This window comes from Cucurbita moschata, unplaced genomic scaffold, assembly GCF_002738365.1.
Source record: "Cucurbita moschata cultivar Rifu unplaced genomic scaffold, Cmos_1.0 Cmo_Scf00017, whole genome shotgun sequence".
NCBI classification, from domain to species: Eukaryota; Viridiplantae; Streptophyta; class Magnoliopsida; order Cucurbitales; family Cucurbitaceae; genus Cucurbita; species Cucurbita moschata.
In genome coordinates, this window is record NW_019268533.1 from 4,257,527 (window position 1) to 4,277,469 (window position 19,943).

A 19,943-nucleotide genomic window follows, 5' to 3' on the forward strand; every position below is an offset into this window, starting at 1 on the left:
TGTTTAAGGTAAATTATGTCATTGAAGGTCGTATTTCACAATTTCAAGTTGGATTATGTTTATGTTTGTGGAATATTGTATGTTGGCACGTGTCATAAATTGTAAGTTTAGATTGTTACGCTTTAATACATAAATGTATGCAATGTGAAGGTATACTGTTTTGGAATGAATTGATGTGCGTTATAATGTGATGCGATATGTTATGTTTAGATTGTTTTATGTGACCGTTGAAGTAATTATTGTATGAATCACACGTTATAAAATGTTATGTTAAAAGCATGGAACGATTATTTTATGTCTCATAAAATGTATATATACAACATGTTATGAATGACAGGATGTCACGATAAATGACATGAAATATAACCCTGTTAGAATTATGCATGATATGAGAACTGAAAAATGATAAATAATATGATATGAATGAAAAACGATAGCGGAATTATATTTAATAATGTTGAAAATGAAAAATATTATGACCTAATGCATTATGTGTGCTCATGCATTGGGGGATACCCCTATTCTATCATGAGGGTACAGACCCATAGACCACTAGGTAGGAGAATTATCATTATATTTTACATAATGCTGTCGTAGTTGTTACTAATTCTAACGGGTATCCAGCATAAAGAGCTACCAGAGCATGCTCGTCAGATAAGGAAAGGAGCCCAGCAGTGTGCGAATTGACTGGTGAGTCCATACTAGCACGTATGTGCTATGTGTAGAGTATTAGTACACATCCAAGCTGTCCGTTATGATAGTGTCGTAGGAAAATAGACTGATATAATAAGTCCCGTCATTGCATTCGCATGTTCTTGTTGCATAACCTCGATAGAGGGTCGCTTACTGAGTATTTTTAAAATACTCAAGCCTTGTTTTACTACATTTTCTAAAATAAAGTTGTTATCGTATGCACATTTATCTAAAATAATTTGATAAACAATGTCATGGACTTAAATGTTGAGGTAAAACCTTTGAGACAACACAAACATTAAATAAGAACTACATAAGGAAAATAACATAATGCCATATCTAACCTAAGACTATGAAAGATCAAATGTGTCTACCTAATACAAGTTCTATGGTCTTCAACACATTGCCACCATCATCCCGTGTATGCTTTGCCTTTATTTAAAATGTAAGAGTAATACATAATTTGAGTATTTTAATAAATACTCAACAAGTGACACCACTGTTGAGGTCAAGAAATGCAAACACATGCAGCATAGAAGAACTTATCATTTAAAACATCATTTCATTTCCTTAGGCGGCTATTTAATTCGAGCAAGGTTGGATGTATAATACTTCTCTATACACAAACTACATATGCTAACGGGTTGTGTTGCACACCCGAAAGGAACAACAACCTTTGTAAAATAATGACAAACATAAATGTCACAATCATACTTGTAACGTATGCACATCGTAACCGAGAAGGAAACTTTAAATTATATGGTTAGTTTCAACATTTAACCTATATGGATTTTTTTTTTTTAATTATTTTTTTATTGTTTTGTTATTATTAGGAGGTTAAAGAATTCTGTTTAAAATGATGTTTTTCCTTCCAAAATAAGTATTGCAATTTAACAAACTTGGCTAAAATCAATTAGGATACAGATATTATATAGAAATGGGATCAGGGAGGTCTGGAGCCGTTGATTTGAGGAGGGATGACGGAGATCCCTTGCATAGAAAGCTCTGTGAGAACTCTCTCTGTGGCAGGCTTGAGCCCTAATGGAAGCGGTGAGCATGGCTTCCTCATTACCTCTTTTACAACCTTGTCAACCACCTCCTCATCCTACCAATTTTAATAATAAACTAAAATTAGTTATTTTAATTCTCTCTATAACTATTTTTTTTTTCCTTTTTGGATATATATATAAAACTTTAAAATAATTGTAAAAATTAATTGTGGTTAGTTTATTTTTATTAAATAAAAATTTTAAAATAAAATTAACCAATTAAATTTTTGTTCAATTTAGGATCTAAAATTTAAAATTTTGAGTTTATTCGACCACCAATCTTATTAATAATTATCTTAAAATAAATGAATTTAATAAAATTATGCCAACTTCCATTTATAAATAATTAGTATAATAATTAGATGGAAGAATTAATTATGCATATTATATTTCAAAAATCAAATATAATTAAACATAAAATACGTTTATTTTCTCTTTCTTCTCTCAACCCATCTATAACCTTTTAAAAAAGATTGATAGATAAAAATAAATTATATAAAAGCATAACACAAATAATTAAAAAAAAAAAGAAACAAAAAAAAATTAGAACAGAAGGAAAATAATACGAAACATAAATAATTGAAGAAATAGTAATAAAAGAAAACAGAGAATCATATTTAAAAAAAACAACAAAATAAATAGAGAGAGAAAGAAAACAACAAAAATGGGGAATCCGTTGGGAAAAATAAAGTGGGGCTTTTGGAAAACTCATGCATTTGTGTGGGTTAGGCAATTTGGATGTTTGTGGAAGATTATTGAGAGTAGTTCTACGATACCTACGTCGGTTACGTCGGTTGAAGGAGGGAACGAAACATTTTCTAATGAAGGTGTAGAAACCTCTTTCTAGTAAACGTGTTTTAAAACTGAGGGGAAGCCTTCAAAGAAAAACTCAATTTCTAGTAAACGTGTTTTAAAACTGAGAGGAAGCCTTCAAAGAAAAACCCAAAGAGAATAATATCATGTAGTGGTGGACTTAGACCATTTCAAATGGTATCAAAGCCAGGCACCGGGCAGTGTCCACACACCTCCCTACTAGAAGCATTTTAAAACTTTGAGGGAAAGTCTTCGAAGGAAAAGCCCAAAGAGCTAACAGTGGACTTGGGCCGTTACAAGTTTCACATTGGCTAATTAAGAGAAATTTCATGAGTTTATAAGTATAGAACACTAGTGAGATTTTTTTTTGGAGAAATCAAACGTAAAGTGAGGAAAGCTCGTGGTTCCTAAAAATTGCAAGACATTAAATACCTCCATCCAGACATAGGCTTAAATTCCCTTCACAAAAGCTTTATCGAAACTCATAAACCAAATGCCCCCTGATAATGTAAAAGAAAAGGAGGTTTAAATTACCGGTTGAAGATCAAATGAACTCTGAGGCATGCCGTAGCTCTTATTTACCGCATGCATATTGTGTGAAGCTGATAATACATGCTGCAAAATGGCCAAAAGAAAGCCCACTATTACTTACTCCATTCCAAATAAGGAGGTTAAATTCTCAGTTTTAACTCACGGTAAAATCAAATCAAATCAAATCAAATCAATTCTTACCTGAGGAAGTGCAAAATATGGAGCATGAGAAGGCAGCGTCACAGGGCAACCCCATGCATCAGCTTGTACCTAAACCAATCAGTGAAGTACGAGGTTTCAAATTTGGGTCTTTTTGTGGTGACAGTCTCATTATTATACAGTGAACTCTAAGAACAGTAAACGTTACCCCTGCTGCATAGGAATTCCAGGGATGAATTCCTGGTCGTGGCCAATGGCAAAACCCGGGCGGACCCCGCACGAGGGCATTGGTCTGTCTCCATGTTGGAAAAGCAGCAGACGGTGATATTCCACAGTTAGGATGATAAGAAGGGTAAGCCATGATAGGTTTCAAGTGATTGGTTTGTATTGTACATCTTGGATGTGACCGCCATGGAGTTTCTTCTCTGTGCATTATATGTTTCTTTTGCATTCTGTACTTCTACATAAACAAAGTATAGGCTAAGAAAAATAAATAAATAAGAGAGGATAATTGTAACTTATTTTATACTTAATAACACAAAAGTTCTGAAGTCAGGTGGGCACCTGGAGATGACTTGCAACATTGTGCCTTGTCAAACCTTTAACTTGCATGAGCTCAAGTATTTTGGAGGGGATTGCATGATCTATGCCTAACTGTTCCACTGCCTGAACGAATTTTTTATGTAGCTCTGGGCTCCAGTCCACCTAACGGACAACATTAGCCAACAACAGTATGATTCAGAATCTCATAAATAAGAAGTCACAGTTCAACGCTTATTTCATTTTACGTTCGTGACGGACTGGGCTAGTTTATACACGAGCAATCGATCTCATAGGATAACTATTTGACCATTAGTCTGTCAAAAACTCATAGAGATCTCAACCATTTAACCGAAGGGGGTGGATTGTGAGATCCCCTACATCGATTGGAGAGAGGAACGAGTGCCAGCGAGGACGCTGACCCTCGAAAGGGGGTGGATTGTGAGATCCCACATCGATTGGAGAGGATCGATTGGAGAGGAGAACGAAGAATTCTTTATAAGGTGTGGAAACCTTTCCCTATCCGACGAATTTTAAAAATCTTAAGAGAAAGTCCAAAGAGGACAATATTTGCTAGCGGTGGGCTTGAGTTGTTACACTTTCACACAAAATCTCATCCTTGACACTATGAAATTACACGTTCATTTGAAAACCCAAGTTTTGAATGTATTTTATAATATAGATGCCCAAAATTTTGTGTTTTTTGAGTCCGACAATATACCTTTGATTTCTTTGCTTTGGATCCAGCAGAATGGTTCACATCAGAGCCTTGGATTGAATGCTCAGCAGCTGAAGCACTACTTTTGACATCAGATTTATTCTGCAAGGGATGATAAACGTTACTCTCAGCCTAAACAAACTAGAAAGTTCTTGTATTCTTTGACCATTACCTTGCCAGATAATCGAGGTTGACCCTCTTGAAAGGGACCTTCACAAACCAAATCATGTGTAGCTGTTTCGACGAATTTAGAGTACACATCTTTTTCCCTGCTATCAGTTTCCATTGAACAGTTCATTTGATGTTCGCTTTCCCAGCTACCTTGCCAAGATTCTCCCAGGTTCAGTTCAGACTTCTCACTTCCTTCTGGTGGTTCCCATACAATATCCTGAATCCAAGAAAGCATTTCCATCTCTTCCGGAACTTCATTCCTGTCTTTATTCTCTAATTGGAGTTGCATCAAGGATGCTTCGGAGTGTTCATCAGGCTTTGGAGTATTGGAAAATGCCTTCTCAAAATATCGTTGGTCAATATACCTTTTTTCTTTTTATTCTTTTTTTTTTTTTTTTTTCAGAACTGAAAAATACCTTATGAAGGACATGCTGCCAGATGTTCCTGAGTTTGTCCTCCGAGAGTGGTTTCAACAGGAACTCAACTGCACCAAGCTGAACGTAAATTGTAAATCTAGATGCATAGATAATAATGCAAAACTAATAATCTGAGCATCAATGTCTGATGGAAATCGAATGAAAATTATAGAAACTAGATTTGTTTAGAAAGTGGTTTCTCAGACCAACAAAAAAACTTTCCGGTGTTGTTAATCTAAACAGAGTAAACCGCTCCCTAAGGAACCCTTAAAAGTGCTGCTGATCGAAAGTCTAGTTTTAGAATTACCAAAGACAAAGAGACCATTTAGTAAGAGATTAGACTAGAACCCTTACTGCAATGCACTTCATCATGGTACTTAGGCAATGAACATCCGAAGTCACTGTGCCACAGAACAACACAATCTCATTGTCAGGTCAGGAACCGTAAAACTTGTTGAAAGAAGTTGTCAAACCCATCTCTTTTTATTCTGAAAAGAAAACAGTTCTAGATCTTTGTGTTCTTTTTCTAATAGTTGTACATGTGTGAGAGAGGATACAAAGTTCTGACCTCTTGATCGAAAGTATCTACCTATATCAGTTTTGGTTGAGTTGTTAGCTTACTTATGATTGGCAAGTCCATGGAAGTTCCAAGCAACTTAAAACTCTCATCATAATTTCTTGCACACACCTGCAACCAGAGATGGATCCAAGAGTTTAAAAAGACGAACAAAACCAATAATATTGCGAATCTGAAAATGGTCCAATCATCACGAGAACTAGATTTATCAAGTAAGCATACCAGAGGACTCAACTTATGGCCTAAATGTATAATTCCATTCCGAAAGTCATTACTCATACCTCCAGAATTGCAACATGGAAGTTTCCCGGTGTGTTCAAAATTGCTGACAAAGCTTCCTTCTCATCAGTGCAGGAATAAACTGCAATATGACAAGTGAAACTTGTCAACATAGAAGAAGAAAAGAAACTAAAAGGGTAACTTCTTAAAGGAATAGAGAACATGAAAATGGGATCACAACAGTGAGAATACAGATCACAACAAATTAATATTTGGAAATACACATTTTGTGGAAGAAATGATGCCACTCTAAAGTCGTAGAAAGTAGAAATAAGTGCATTTTCAATATGTTCATTAATGTTCAATTTTGGTCTCCAAATTTTGGCCCTTTAACTTTTACTGCCATTTTGGACCTTTTTTCTCTCTATAGAATCTCAATTTTAGTCCTCAACCTTAATTATATTCCACAAGTAGTAGTAGTACCTACCATAAATATGTTATCTAATGTATTGAAGAACTGATGTAATCTCACACGTTATATATATATATATATATATATATATATATATATATGAGTGGTTTAAAAAAGTTCAAGGACCAAAATCAAGATTTCAAAAGTTTAGGGACCTTGAAACATGTATAAAAGTTCAGGCCTACAATCATAAAAAAAAGGAAAAATTAAAGGGGGATAAATTCTATGGAAATACATACATGTAATTATCCTCCAAAGATGGATTATAGAAAAGAGTGCAGATCTCCTCAATTAATCAAGTAGCTTAAAATGCCTTCTTTAGGACGCGAGTAAAGCAAATATATTTGAATGTTGAAGAAGACAGATATAAACAGTGCTTTAAAAGAAAGAGGATTTCTAACAAAAAGACCAAAATGAGGCGTTTGAACTATCTCACCAACATACTCCATTTCCTCTAGTTTTGATCTTATCTCGGAAGCGGAGCTACTGTCGCGGTCAAGGAGAAGAACCCTAAGACCCTTGGGAAAGTCTTTCCATTCTTGTAAATCATCGACAGTGCAGACCATAGCTCGCTTGGCATGTTTCTTAGATCACTGCTCATTGGCAAAAACTCAAACATCTTCAACTCATCCTCATTTGATATGAAAATTTTAATTTATAAATAAAAAACAGCAAACAGCAGATCAAAATTTCACAAATGTGCAAGAGCGAAACGTTCGAGGAAAAAGAAATAAATGTATACAGATGTCTCGCTGCAAATTTAATACGACAGCTGAAGCGATTACTCGAGAAAACGATAATACATGGAACACACCGTACTCCTCTGATTAAAATGGAACCTACAGTAATCATAAGCATCCTGAACTTCGGTTAATGAAGTGTTTCGAAGACTAAATCTTCCGAAAAACTTATTTTCCCAATCGGAACGCCTCCGGAAACAACCAAAGCATAGAGAAAGAGATAAATCAAACTCATCGCAATCATAATCACAATCAAACAACACATTTCAAAACAAACGCTCGAACACTGGCGATTTGAAAGGCCAAAAGAACTATTCTGATGAAGAAGACACAGTGGAGATTACCTCAATCATGCTTTCGTCTCTTCCTCTGAAGGAACCGTACCTTTAGCATCTACATAAAACAAGCAACAATAAACGGAGATATAGACCGTAGAAAGAGACTAAACGCATATGACAGTACGGATCCTTGCGATTCCGGACCACACCTCTGCATCCATGGCAATGAGGAAAACTGTTGAATCCTTGTTCAGTTCAAAGATTACAAGAACTTGAAAAGAGGAAATGGAAGATGAAAGCTTACAATGGAAAATGCAGGAATTAGCAATGCGCAGCGAACATTCTACGTAGTGTTTTGCCCGCTCAACATCATGTATTTATAGGAAGGACTCTTCTCTTTAAAAAAAAAAAATAAAGCTTCATCTTCACCTTTTTGTACACTGGCAGTCAAATACACACATGTGATGTTTTCTTTAAAAAAAAAAAAAAAAAAAAAGGCTTTTTATTTTATTTTATTTTAATTTCTATATTTTACTTAATTTATTTAAATATCAAATAAATAAATTCTGATATATTATTTAATCTATCCGCTTAAAATATATGTAATATATTATTACATTTTTTTTTAATTATATGTCCAATAAATTATAATTAATTTCTTGTTGAATTATACCGATTAAATTTATTAAGATATTCAAATTAAGTTTAAAGGACTATTAATTTAATGTATATTTCTATTTTTTTTATTTAATCATTTTCTTAATTTAATTTCAGGAACATACTTTAAATTCATTTTAAATCATTAAAAATAGGTTTTAAAGTAATTTGAATATAAAAAAATTATTTTAACCATTTCAAAAAATGCCTTAATCTATTTTACGCTCTTTAAACTTGAAAAAATATTATAAATATTTTATTTATTGAGTTCGGTTTCCGTTGACAGTGTTTTGACCAATAAACTCTGCTAAAATCGACACCAAAATCTACCATACCTTATTTATTGAGTTTGTTTAGCTTATAAGTGTTTTGACTCAAACAAAATCTATAGTATAAGTATGTATACGACACCTTATTTATTGAGTTATGTTAAGGTTATTAGTGTTTTGAGCAATAAACGAGGTTAAAATTAACAACAAAATCTACCGTACACATGTATATACAGTATCTTGTTTATTGAGCTATGTTTAGATTATCAATATTTTAACCAATAAACGATGCTGAAATTGATAAAAAAAAATAATAATAATAATAATAAATCTACCGTACACGTGTATATATATTACCTTATTTATTGAGCTATGTTCAGGTCGACAGTGTTTTAACTAGAAAAATATATATAATTAATTAATTAATGAAAATGGTTATGTTTGTTTATCCTACCTATGTCTATACAAACTACATAATTGAACGGTTCTTTGTTGGTGATTCGGACTGGACAGTCTATATTCACATGTACTCTTAATATCTCTAAGCCCAAGGTCGGTGAGCCATATTCACATTAAATGGTTAACTTTAAAGAAAGAAATGCATTGAATGCCATGCATTTATTTTAAATTAATTGGAAAAATATTTATATATATTTTTTAAATTTTTTATGAACAAATAAATCCATTTTAATTTAAAAACTTTCCAAGTTCAACAAATCCATTTATTTAAAAATTAACTTTTTTACTAATTTAATTCCACTTCATAATTATTTTAAATGGATAAAAGTTAAAAAAAAAAAAGGACTGAAGTAAAATATTAAATATTAATTTGAACATTTCGATGAACTAGTATGGAACCTTATAGATGGAGAGATTATATGTTTTAGTAATATAAAATTAATTAATTGTATGTCACTCCGCTAGCACGCAATAGACGATGAGCTCCAAGTGGCTAGATTATGAGTAACGATGAGCTCCAAGAAGCTAGAACGTAATAGACGATGAGCATCAAAGAGTCAAGTTATGGTAAAGAGTGAGGTCCAAAATGACTAGACTACGAGCAATGATGAGCTTATAGGGGCTAGCACCTTAGGACGATCTTGGTTGGCTCGTAGGACCTAGATGCTAGCTTCAAAAAGCCTATGGTTGGAAATAACTTTAAATCTCATTCCCTTATAAAAAGAAATTAAAATTAAAATTTATATTTGCACTAAAAATTATTTACCTCGACTTTGCATCTTCCAGATACACGATCTTTGACTACTAACACGTACTTTTAGAGGTGTTCATATGACTCAATAACTCGACCAACTTGAACTACCCAACTTAAATCATAAGGATTGGTTTGGGTTAATTTTTTTTCAGATTGGTTTGCGATGAATTTTACAATAATAAAAAATTTGGTTCAGGCTGCGAGTTTGACATTTTATGTTGTTGTGTCAACCTGACTCAACCCTACCTTATACTTAATCTTAAGAATATTTAATATTTGTAATCGATATGAGTGATGTGTTCTGACTTATAAATGTTTGATATTTAAACTAAAATAAACGAGAAAAAAAAAATCTCACCATCCAACCCAACCCAACTCGACCTGAATTGGATTGGGTTGTGAACTCTATCCAAGTTACTCATGTAACAACCATAGATTTCTGCTAACTTAAAGTTGCTACCGTCATCGCATATACTTTCTTATGCGGAAAGAAACATTTAGAACATTTTCGTAAAACAATGTCATAGACTTACATCTTTCAAAAAATCTTCAACATAGCAAAATATTAAATAAAATAAAGTAAATATTAAAATTAAAAACGCTTTATACTAACCTATGATCTAAGAATTTAAATACAACTATCCTATGCATGTGTCATGATCTTTACTTGTGATGACGTTGTCAGCGATACATGTATGCCTTGTCTTTACTTGAAAAATAGAACTAGTATATGACTTGAATACTCAGTTACATACCCCACTATTGGGATCAGGGAATGTAAACACATGCAATTCATGATTAGGGACATATCGTTAAACCATTAGGTGGCCTCCCGTTCGAACAAAATTAGATATGTAGTACTTCCCTACACACAACCCACACGTGCAAGCGTGAGTCCTCAAGCGGTTCACACCCCCTAGACCCATCATAGTCGGGCCAGTTGTCAGTAGTCAAACGTCCAGTGGTCAACAAACCCCCAAATATCATGCGAGACATGATCATCATCATCAACAACTCGGGTCACTAACTCAATCCAAACTAAAATTTTGGATTGGCCCAAAAGATTTTTCCAACACAACTCGTATACACCCGTACTTATTTTTGTCAAATTTCAATAATTATAATTCACATTAAATGATGATTAATCAAAAAGTTAGCTAACGAGATATGTGCATTAATTTTGTCCCCTAAAGCATATTCATAATCAATAATAAAAAAAAATATTATGGGAAAACAAATAGAGAAAAAAAAAAAGGTGAAATAAAAATATCATTAAATTATTCACCAAATTTTTGGATGATATATGAATCATTTTTTCCCTTTGATTTAAAGTTTTTTTTCCCTATTTCCCTGTTTTTTTTTTCAATCTTATTATTAGACCATTTTTAAATTATTGATGGGACAAAAATTTTCAACATTTTTTATTTAGTTTTGTCCCGACATTTTTTAATTTATCGATTTTTAATGAAATAATTTTTTAAAAAGAAAATAAAATAGTAAAAAAGATTTAAGAAAACCTCTGGCTACAAAAGTCGAGCCAAACTCACTTACCGCAACTTAAGGAGGAGAATTTTAAACGTGCATCATCACCTTTTGTTTTAGAGCTCATTGTCTCATGGGTGTGGCTCTGTTTTATGTTCGAATCTAGAGGTCGACTCCGTTGCACAAACCCGTCGTCTGTTATGCTCGTCTATTTAGGTGTGCATGAAAATTATAGTGATAATCTATTATATTTATGTGAATGAGAATTACAATAAGATATATGACATTTACCTATCTGTGTCCATGAAAATTTTATAATGAACGAATTACGTTGAACTGTGANTATGGAACCTTATAGATGGAGAGATTATATGTTTTAGTAATATAAAATTAATTAATTGTATGTCACTCCGCTAGCACGCAATAGACGATGAGCTCCAAGTGGCTAGATTATGAGTAACGATGAGCTCCAAGAAGCTAGAACGTAATAGACGATGAGCATCAAAGAGTCAAGTTATGGTAAAGAGTGAGGTCCAAAATGACTAGACTACGAGCAATGATGAGCTTATAGGGGCTAGCACCTTAGGACGATCTTGGTTGGCTCGTAGGACCTAGATGCTAGCTTCAAAAAGCCTATGGTTGGAAATAACTTTAAATCTCATTCCCTTATAAAAAGAAATTAAAATTAAAATTTATATTTGCACTAAAAATTATTTACCTCGACTTTGCATCTTCCAGATACACGATCTTTGACTACTAACACGTACTTTTAGAGGTGTTCATATGACTCAATAACTCGACCAACTTGAACTACCCAACTTAAATCATAAGGATTGGTTTGGGTTAATTTTTTTTCAGATTGGTTTGCGATGAATTTTACAATAATAAAAAATTTGGTTCAGGCTGCGAGTTTGACATTTTATGTTGTTGTGTCAACCTGACTCAACCCTACCTTATACTTAATCTTAAGAATATTTAATATTTGTAATCGATATGAGTGATGTGTTCTGACTTATAAATGTTTGATATTTAAACTAAAATAAACGAGAAAAAAAAAATCTCACCATCCAACCCAACCCAACTCGACCTGAATTGGATTGGGTTGTGAACTCTATCCAAGTTACTCATGTAACAACCATAGATTTCTGCTAACTTAAAGTTGCTACCGTCATCGCATATACTTTCTTATGCGGAAAGAAACATTTAGAACATTTTCGTAAAACAATGTCATAGACTTACATCTTTCAAAAAATCTTCAACATAGCAAAATATTAAATAAAATAAAGTAAATATTAAAATTAAAAACGCTTTATACTAACCTATGATCTAAGAATTTAAATACAACTATCCTATGCATGTGTCATGATCTTTACTTGTGATGACGTTGTCAGCGATACATGTATGCCTTGTCTTTACTTGAAAAATAGAACTAGTATATGACTTGAATACTCAGTTACATACCCCACTATTGGGATCAGGGAATGTAAACACATGCAATTCATGATTAGGGACATATCGTTAAACCATTAGGTGGCCTCCCGTTCGAACAAAATTAGATATGTAGTACTTCCCTACACACAACCCACACGTGCAAGCGTGAGTCCTCAAGCGGTTCACACCCCCTAGACCCATCATAGTCGGGCCAGTTGTCAGTAGTCAAACGTCCAGTGGTCAACAAACCCCCAAATATCATGCGAGACATGATCATCATCATCAACAACTCGGGTCACTAACTCAATCCAAACTAAAATTTTGGATTGGCCCAAAAGATTTTTCCAACACAACTCGTATACACCCGTACTTATTTTTGTCAAATTTCAATAATTATAATTCACATTAAATGATGATTAATCAAAAAGTTAGCTAACGAGATATGTGCATTAATTTTGTCCCCTAAAGCATATTCATAATCAATAATAAAAAAAAATATTATGGGAAAACAAATAGAGAAAAAAAAAAAGGTGAAATAAAAATATCATTAAATTATTCACCAAATTTTTGGATGATATATGAATCATTTTTTCCCTTTGATTTAAAGTTTTTTTTCCCTATTTCCCTGTTTTTTTTTTCAATCTTATTATTAGACCATTTTTAAATTATTGATGGGACAAAAATTTTCAACATTTTTTATTTAGTTTTGTCCCGACATTTTTTAATTTATCGATTTTTAATGAAATAATTTTTTAAAAAGAAAATAAAATAGTAAAAAAGATTTAAGAAAACCTCTGGCTACAAAAGTCGAGCCAAACTCACTTACCGCAACTTAAGGAGGAGAATTTTAAACGTGCATCATCACCTTTTGTTTTAGAGCTCATTGTCTCATGGGTGTGGCTCTGTTTTATGTTCGAATCTAGAGGTCGACTCCGTTGCACAAACCCGTCGTCTGTTATGCTCGTCTATTTAGGTGTGCATGAAAATTATAGTGATAATCTATTATATTTATGTGAATGAGAATTACAATAAGATATATGACATTTACCTATCTGTGTCCATGAAAATTTTATAATGAACGAATTACGTTGAACTGTGAGAACCGTACCCATCCCTTCATGATATGACATTGTGACAATTATCTATTATGTACATGAAGATTGAAAAAAAGACTATGTTATAATTTTTTTATGATTAAAAACTATGTTGTAATATGAAAACTTAAAAATAGTTATTTTGTAAATAAATAATAAATGGTGAAAAATTACCTGTAGGGAACTCGATCCCCACGTATAAAAAAATGAAAAATTTGGCGAGATGGGATAGGTGACGGGATGGGAATGGGGAAGGCTTCCCCGCGCCGTAGTTATCATGTATTTATTTGAAAACTCATGCATGGTTTTAAGACAACATATCACTGAAGGAATGTTGCGTTTTTCTCGTCTACTAGGGAGAGGTTTCCATATCCTTATAATAAAAAAAATGCTTCATTCCCTCTCCAATCAATGTGGGATCACAATTCATCCCTCTTGAGGGTCCAACGTCCTCGCCAGCACACCACTTGGTGTCTGGCTCTGATATTGTGCCCTTTTTCTCGTTACGTATCGTTGTTAGCCTCACGGTTTTAAAACGTGCCTGTTAGAGAGAGATTTTTACATTCTTATAAGAAATAGTTTGTTCCCATCTCCAACCGGTGTAGGATCTAACAAGTTTTGTGTCAAATAAATGTATGATAAACTCAAATTTATAAAAAATAATTACTATAATGAGTATAAATTTGAATTTTATATTTAATATAACCCTAAATTTTTAATTTATAGTAACGTCTCATCATTCAATAAATTAGTTAATATTAGATGTTGCGTGACAAAATAATAGCCAAGAGAAAACAATAAAATAACTACATCGATAGATTTGACAATTAGAGTTCGGGAAAAAAAAAAAGAAATAAAGACTAACCTATCATATGCAAATAAATAGTTGATTGGAACGGAATCTCCACGAGTTCAGGAATTTAAAAAAAAATTTAGTGACGATAATATGAATCAAGAAACATCAATCATACAATATATTTTAATGAAGATGCGAAGAAATGCGGTTGAAATTATCAAAAGATATTTCAATTCATGCCATTGAAAAAGAACGAAGTTTGATTGTTATAAATTTTAGATGGATTACAAATTAGAATAATTTAGAGTTAATTTTAAGATTTTTTTATTTACTTCAAGTTACCTTTACATAAGGGTCCATTAATAGCTTGATTTTGATGGTATATAAAGCCATATATGTTGTATTTGTAGGTAGATTTGGAAATACAGTGATAGGAGCATTTGTGCTCTTCTTTAGCCAAATGGCTAAGTTTCTTTGCAATTCCACGTAGTTTAGGTTGCATGTAGAATCATTCAAGCTCGGCATGATCAATCTTGTTTGTAGAGTGATTCGAATCTCAAACAAGTGTTCTTGTCTTGAGATATTTGATCAACAAAAATCATTCAAGCTAGACACGATCGATCTTGCTTGTGGAGTGGTTCGAATCTCAAACAAGTATTCTTGCCTTGAAATATTCGATCAACAAGGTAATCCGAATCTTACTCACCTTGTAGTAATTCCACATCAGACAACCTGACCAACTCGAAAATAAAGTTCATAATCTAATCCAACCTAGTTCATCTCACTCTAGTTTTAAAATTGGTCTGACAATTAAGAATATTAGACATTTATTAATCGATATTAGTGATGTTTTTTTATTTTGCAAATGTTTTATATTAAATTTTATGAAATTTTAATTTTTAATAAATAAATGAGATTTTTAAAAAATAGTTTAAAATATAGAATTTAATCAATATATATATATTTTTAAATAATAATAATAAACAAGAGGTGGGGTGAAAGTTGGTGGTATTAAATATATTTTGAAATAATATAATCTATAAAATATTTAAAATTCTATCCACCATATCTTTGTCTGAAAAACGAGCCAATAGAAACTTTACACGTGTATTTGTATCTTCTAAATTATATTCTTTCATCTTGAATGGGATTAGTCATAATAAAAGTAATTAGTTTTCTTCTTTTAATTTTTTTTTCTCTTCCATTAATTTCTTCACCTTTCTTTTCATTTGATTTATTTATGTTGTCTTCCTTTTTTTTCCAAGAGGAAAAAACGTTGGGGAAATCTACATTAAACTAATTTTTCGTATTATCAAGTACTAAATTTGTTAGCATGTTTCATTTTAATTTTGTCGTGCTCGCTTTAACTTTTCAAAGAAAATTGTTAATGAAATGACGTTTTTAAAATAGATTATTATGGGTTCGTTTGATACTAATTTTTAGGAATGTATATGGGTTGGATTGAAAAAATCTAATTAGACGAACTTACAATTTTGAATGGGTCGGGTTGGTAACCCAACAATTTGGGGAAGAGAACAAATCACCATTTATAAGGGTGTGGAAACCTTCCCCTAGCAGATGCGTTTTAAAACCTTGAGGGGAAGCCCGAAAGGGAAAGTCCAAAGAGGACAAGATCTGCTAGCGGTGGATCTGAGTCGTTACAAATAGTATCAGAGACACCGGACGATGTGTCAGCTTTCTCGCTATTCCCTAAAGGGGTAGACACGAGGATAATTTCTATTTAAATTATCTAATTTATTTTACTTTTCCACAGTGAAACCTTTCTATAATTTTTTTTTTAAATCACAAATTCATATAATATCTTAATGTATTGAATTTCAAATTAAAATGGTGTAAATTTTAAATGGTTAGTTTGAACATCGTATCAGTTATTAACACATCAACTTTAAATATCAGCTCGATTTAATGTATCAACCAAATAATAGAAACCCGATTTAAATTTAAAATTATCCTTATTGAAGTTTAAATATCATCCTTTCGTAATTTTATAATATATATCAATTGTTTATATAATTTTTTTTTTTAAAAAACATATTCCCAGAAAAAAAAAACTATTTGATTATAATAATTCAAGTTATAAACTTTAACGACCCGTATGACAAAACATTTTTATGCAGAAACATTTATTTAAAATAACTTCATAACACGATGACATGGATTTATACGTTTGCATAAAAGTTTTAAAGTCAAATAACGAAAAATATTTGATGCATAATAAAATAACACCAAAGAAAAGACAAAAAAAACGATGCTCCAGACTGATCGAGATAACGCAGGTTTCATGGTCATTAACGCAATGTTGCGTCAATCGTACATGGGTGTCTTGTCTTTACTTGAAGTATAAGAGTAGCATGACACTTGACTATTTTAAAAAAAAAAATTTAGTAAGTGAATTATTGGAGTCCGGGAATGCAAACACATGCAATATAAATCAGACATATATTCTGCATTATCTGAGGTGATCTAGTCTAGACAAATTGGATGTGTAGTACTTCTCTATACACGACCAACACGTGTGGCGTGGACCCACCAAACGGGCTCGCATACTCCTGAAGTTTGCTGATCGGGCCAAGTCGTTATACAATTTTTCTTCATAAAATGACTTTATATTTAGCAATAATAAATGAATAACGAAAAAGAATCTAAAAATGTTTGACTTTACATCAATCAAGGACTTATCTTATCCATTTAAAGAAATAGTACTCTGTCGAGCACAAGAGTTGTCTTGAAAGGACAAAATAATATTTATAATTTAAGAGAATCGATAAGGTTAAAATAGTCATTTTCACCATTTCAACAAATTCTTTAATTTTTAAAAAAAATTAAAAATACCTTTAAAAGCACGGTTAAGAAATTTGGAGATAATCTATGAGATGCCGATAGACGATAAAAAAAATGTGTATGTGCGTGCGCGTGCGTGCGTGTGTGTAGGTCAATATTGATAGAATAGGTCAAAAGGAGACTAACGAGATGAACGGGAGCTCACCATGTGGCTGAACGTGCTACCACGCGCTTGTCTCTTCTCGGATACTCCAGTTTCACGAGCGCATGAAGTCCACACGCCTCAGGCATCTTCTTCCTCGAGTCTCCATGAAAATTTCAAATATTTTTTTGTTATTTCCTTTCATATCCCGTACGTGACAACTCAAGCTAGAGTCTGTGAATCCAATGAGATTAATTTCGATCTATATTATACAACATATATCACAATATTGAAGCTCAAAGTTACAATTTATGGGTTACTTTTTAGCTTTTCGTTTCTTTATCGAACTCCCTCCTATGCTCATTATCAGCTGTTCGTTTCTTATGGAAAAGTGTAGATTTTACTCCTAACAAATCCGTAAAATTTAGTTTCAGCAATTTCCATACAGATGTCCATTTATCCCATGGGACTGGGGTCTCGTGGGGACCTACTCCGAATGAGATGAAAATCTCCATTTAAACGAGGGATGGAAGACTATGTTATAATGTTAAATTTTGAGTTTTAAAAATTATGTTGGTAGAACGTTATATTATATTAGATTTTTATTTACATTTTTTAACAAAAATTATATTGTAAAGTAGATCCTCCTCGAGAATCCCTGTCCCAAAAATAAATTGAAAGTTTCACGAGAATGGAGAATGAAAAGGGAGTAGAAATAGGGATGATGAAGGTTATCCCGTCCTCAACCCGCTCCAGGGACATCTCTAACTATGGATCAAGATATGCAAACTTAAAGTCTCGGGTTCAACATAACACATTTCTTCAGTTTTAAGCTCGAATCCTCTCCTTCAAAACGCCTTATAATCTTAGGTTTTTGTTGACTTACTCACGTTAAACATCTCCTTAATGCTAACACGTTATTGTGTTCATCTTTTAATATAAATTTATTAATAACTACACGCTTAATCTTATATTTTAGTTTAACTCAAAATAAATCAACGATGATTTATTGCTTCCACTGCAGGGTGAATCGTTCATTTCTATCAATAGTTTTAAAGTATTCTCGTGTCGTAGGAACGAAAAATTCGTCGGTTCGCTCCGTATGGGTCATGTCATGTGCGTTAGCTAAGCCACTTACAAAATTGAATCACACGTGGTATGGTGTTTTGCGCAACTTGATCCATTGTTTACGTTAGTACCTAGGCAAAGTGGTATTGAGCCTAATACAGAAAAATTGCATACTCTTCAAGATAAAGACGTCTCTCTATATATATTCATCTCATTTGACACGTCTTTGGAATGTCGAGGCATGTCTGGTGACCAATTGTCGACTCGAGGCTTCATTAACCCATCGTGTAATAGGGAACATCCTCTATTAGTCATAGCAGTCTCTTACTAATCATATGTAACACAATTGAACTATGATTAGAGACCGGGTTGCTTTAATATTATATTAAATCACTATTAATACTCTAAAATAAGGGGAAAATAAATATTAATAGTAAAATTTTTTAAAATATTTTTTTTATTGCTAAAATACAATAATTAGAAAATTAAAAAAAATTAAAAAAAGAAAAAGAAAAAGAAAGAAGGGGTTGATGTGGGTCCCACAGTGGGAAACAAAAAGTGCAAATGTCTTTCCACGTGGCACCACGTGGACCTTTAAAGCTCTCATAAACATTCCAATATAATATAATATTTAAAAAAATAGGAAGGTTGCAAGACAAGGAATGTTATAAATCTTACCATTTTCGTTTTTAATAATATATTTATTTATTTTCCTGAAAAAAAAAACTTAAATTGTCCCTTCAATTATAAGGGTGAAGTTGAATTTGGGCAATTAGAAATATTAATAAATAATAATAATAATAATAATAAAATAAAAAACGCTCGATTCAAATTTCAATATGAGTAAAAAAATTATTTGAGATAGACAGAGTTAAAATATTATAAATATGTGTCAATTCCTGACAAGATTCTAAAAATTAGTGATTAAAATTAAGTTAAAGAATTGTCTCGTTAGTTAAGAACGCTCCAAAAATGTACTCATCATTTAAAGCAAATCCACTCATTGAAATTAATGAAAAGTTGATAGTTTGATGGGTGGGGAATTGGCTTTTAGTAAATGTTGTTACTCACTTAATTTCTATGCTTTCTCTAATGATTTTGAGTATTAGTTATTTAATTTATAAGCTAAATTATTATATTTTCGATCTAATTTCTAAAATTAGGTTCGGATTAGAGAATGAAATCGTAAATAATTTGGTCGAAGGTTGTACGGGAATCGATGGTATTTTTTTTTTCTTCAACTTTTGGCGGTTGTGACAAAAAGAGTGTATATCGAGTATGTGGTCGTATGTATTTGAAAATGATTATTAGTAAAATTATTCAAATTTATAAGACTCGAGTATATAAACCGATTAGTCTCGAGTATGCTACTTGAGTAGAATAACTATATTTTATCATTTCTCGGTTTCCTAATAAATATGGTATTTATTAGGAAAAATAGCTTTGATTAAATTTGGGAAATTTTTTTAAAATAAAATAAAATAAAAGGCAACATTTTTCCATTTTTAATTAATAATAGTACTAAAATTAATATTAAAAAAAACTTTTTTAAAATGAAAAATTATACACCGATCCAATTTCTCGAAAGAAAAAAAAGGGGGGGGGGGGGGGGG

The 19,943-nt window shown here is 32.2% G+C and overlaps 1 protein-coding gene across 1 annotated transcript; it reads right to left on the bottom strand.

Moving 5' to 3' along the window:
- Positions 1 to 1,547: 1,547 nt before the first annotated feature.
- LOC111455396 (two-component response regulator-like APRR2) lies at positions 1,548 to 7,738 on the bottom strand. The gene is made up of 14 exons (XM_023097039.1): positions 7,681 to 7,738; positions 7,443 to 7,491; positions 6,795 to 6,951; positions 5,949 to 6,028; positions 5,712 to 5,778; positions 5,445 to 5,491; positions 5,091 to 5,168; positions 4,676 to 5,011; positions 4,507 to 4,605; positions 3,810 to 3,950; positions 3,454 to 3,705; positions 3,288 to 3,356; positions 3,090 to 3,170; positions 1,548 to 1,798 (listed from the first exon to the last, which is right to left on the bottom strand). The coding sequence occupies exons 3-14, from the start codon at positions 6,922 to 6,924 to the stop codon at positions 1,637 to 1,639; spliced, it is 1,542 nt and encodes a 513-aa protein (XP_022952807.1). The 5' UTR covers positions 6,925 to 6,951; positions 7,443 to 7,491; positions 7,681 to 7,738; the 3' UTR covers positions 1,548 to 1,636.
- Between the last annotated feature and the right edge of the window lie 12,205 nt (positions 7,739 to 19,943).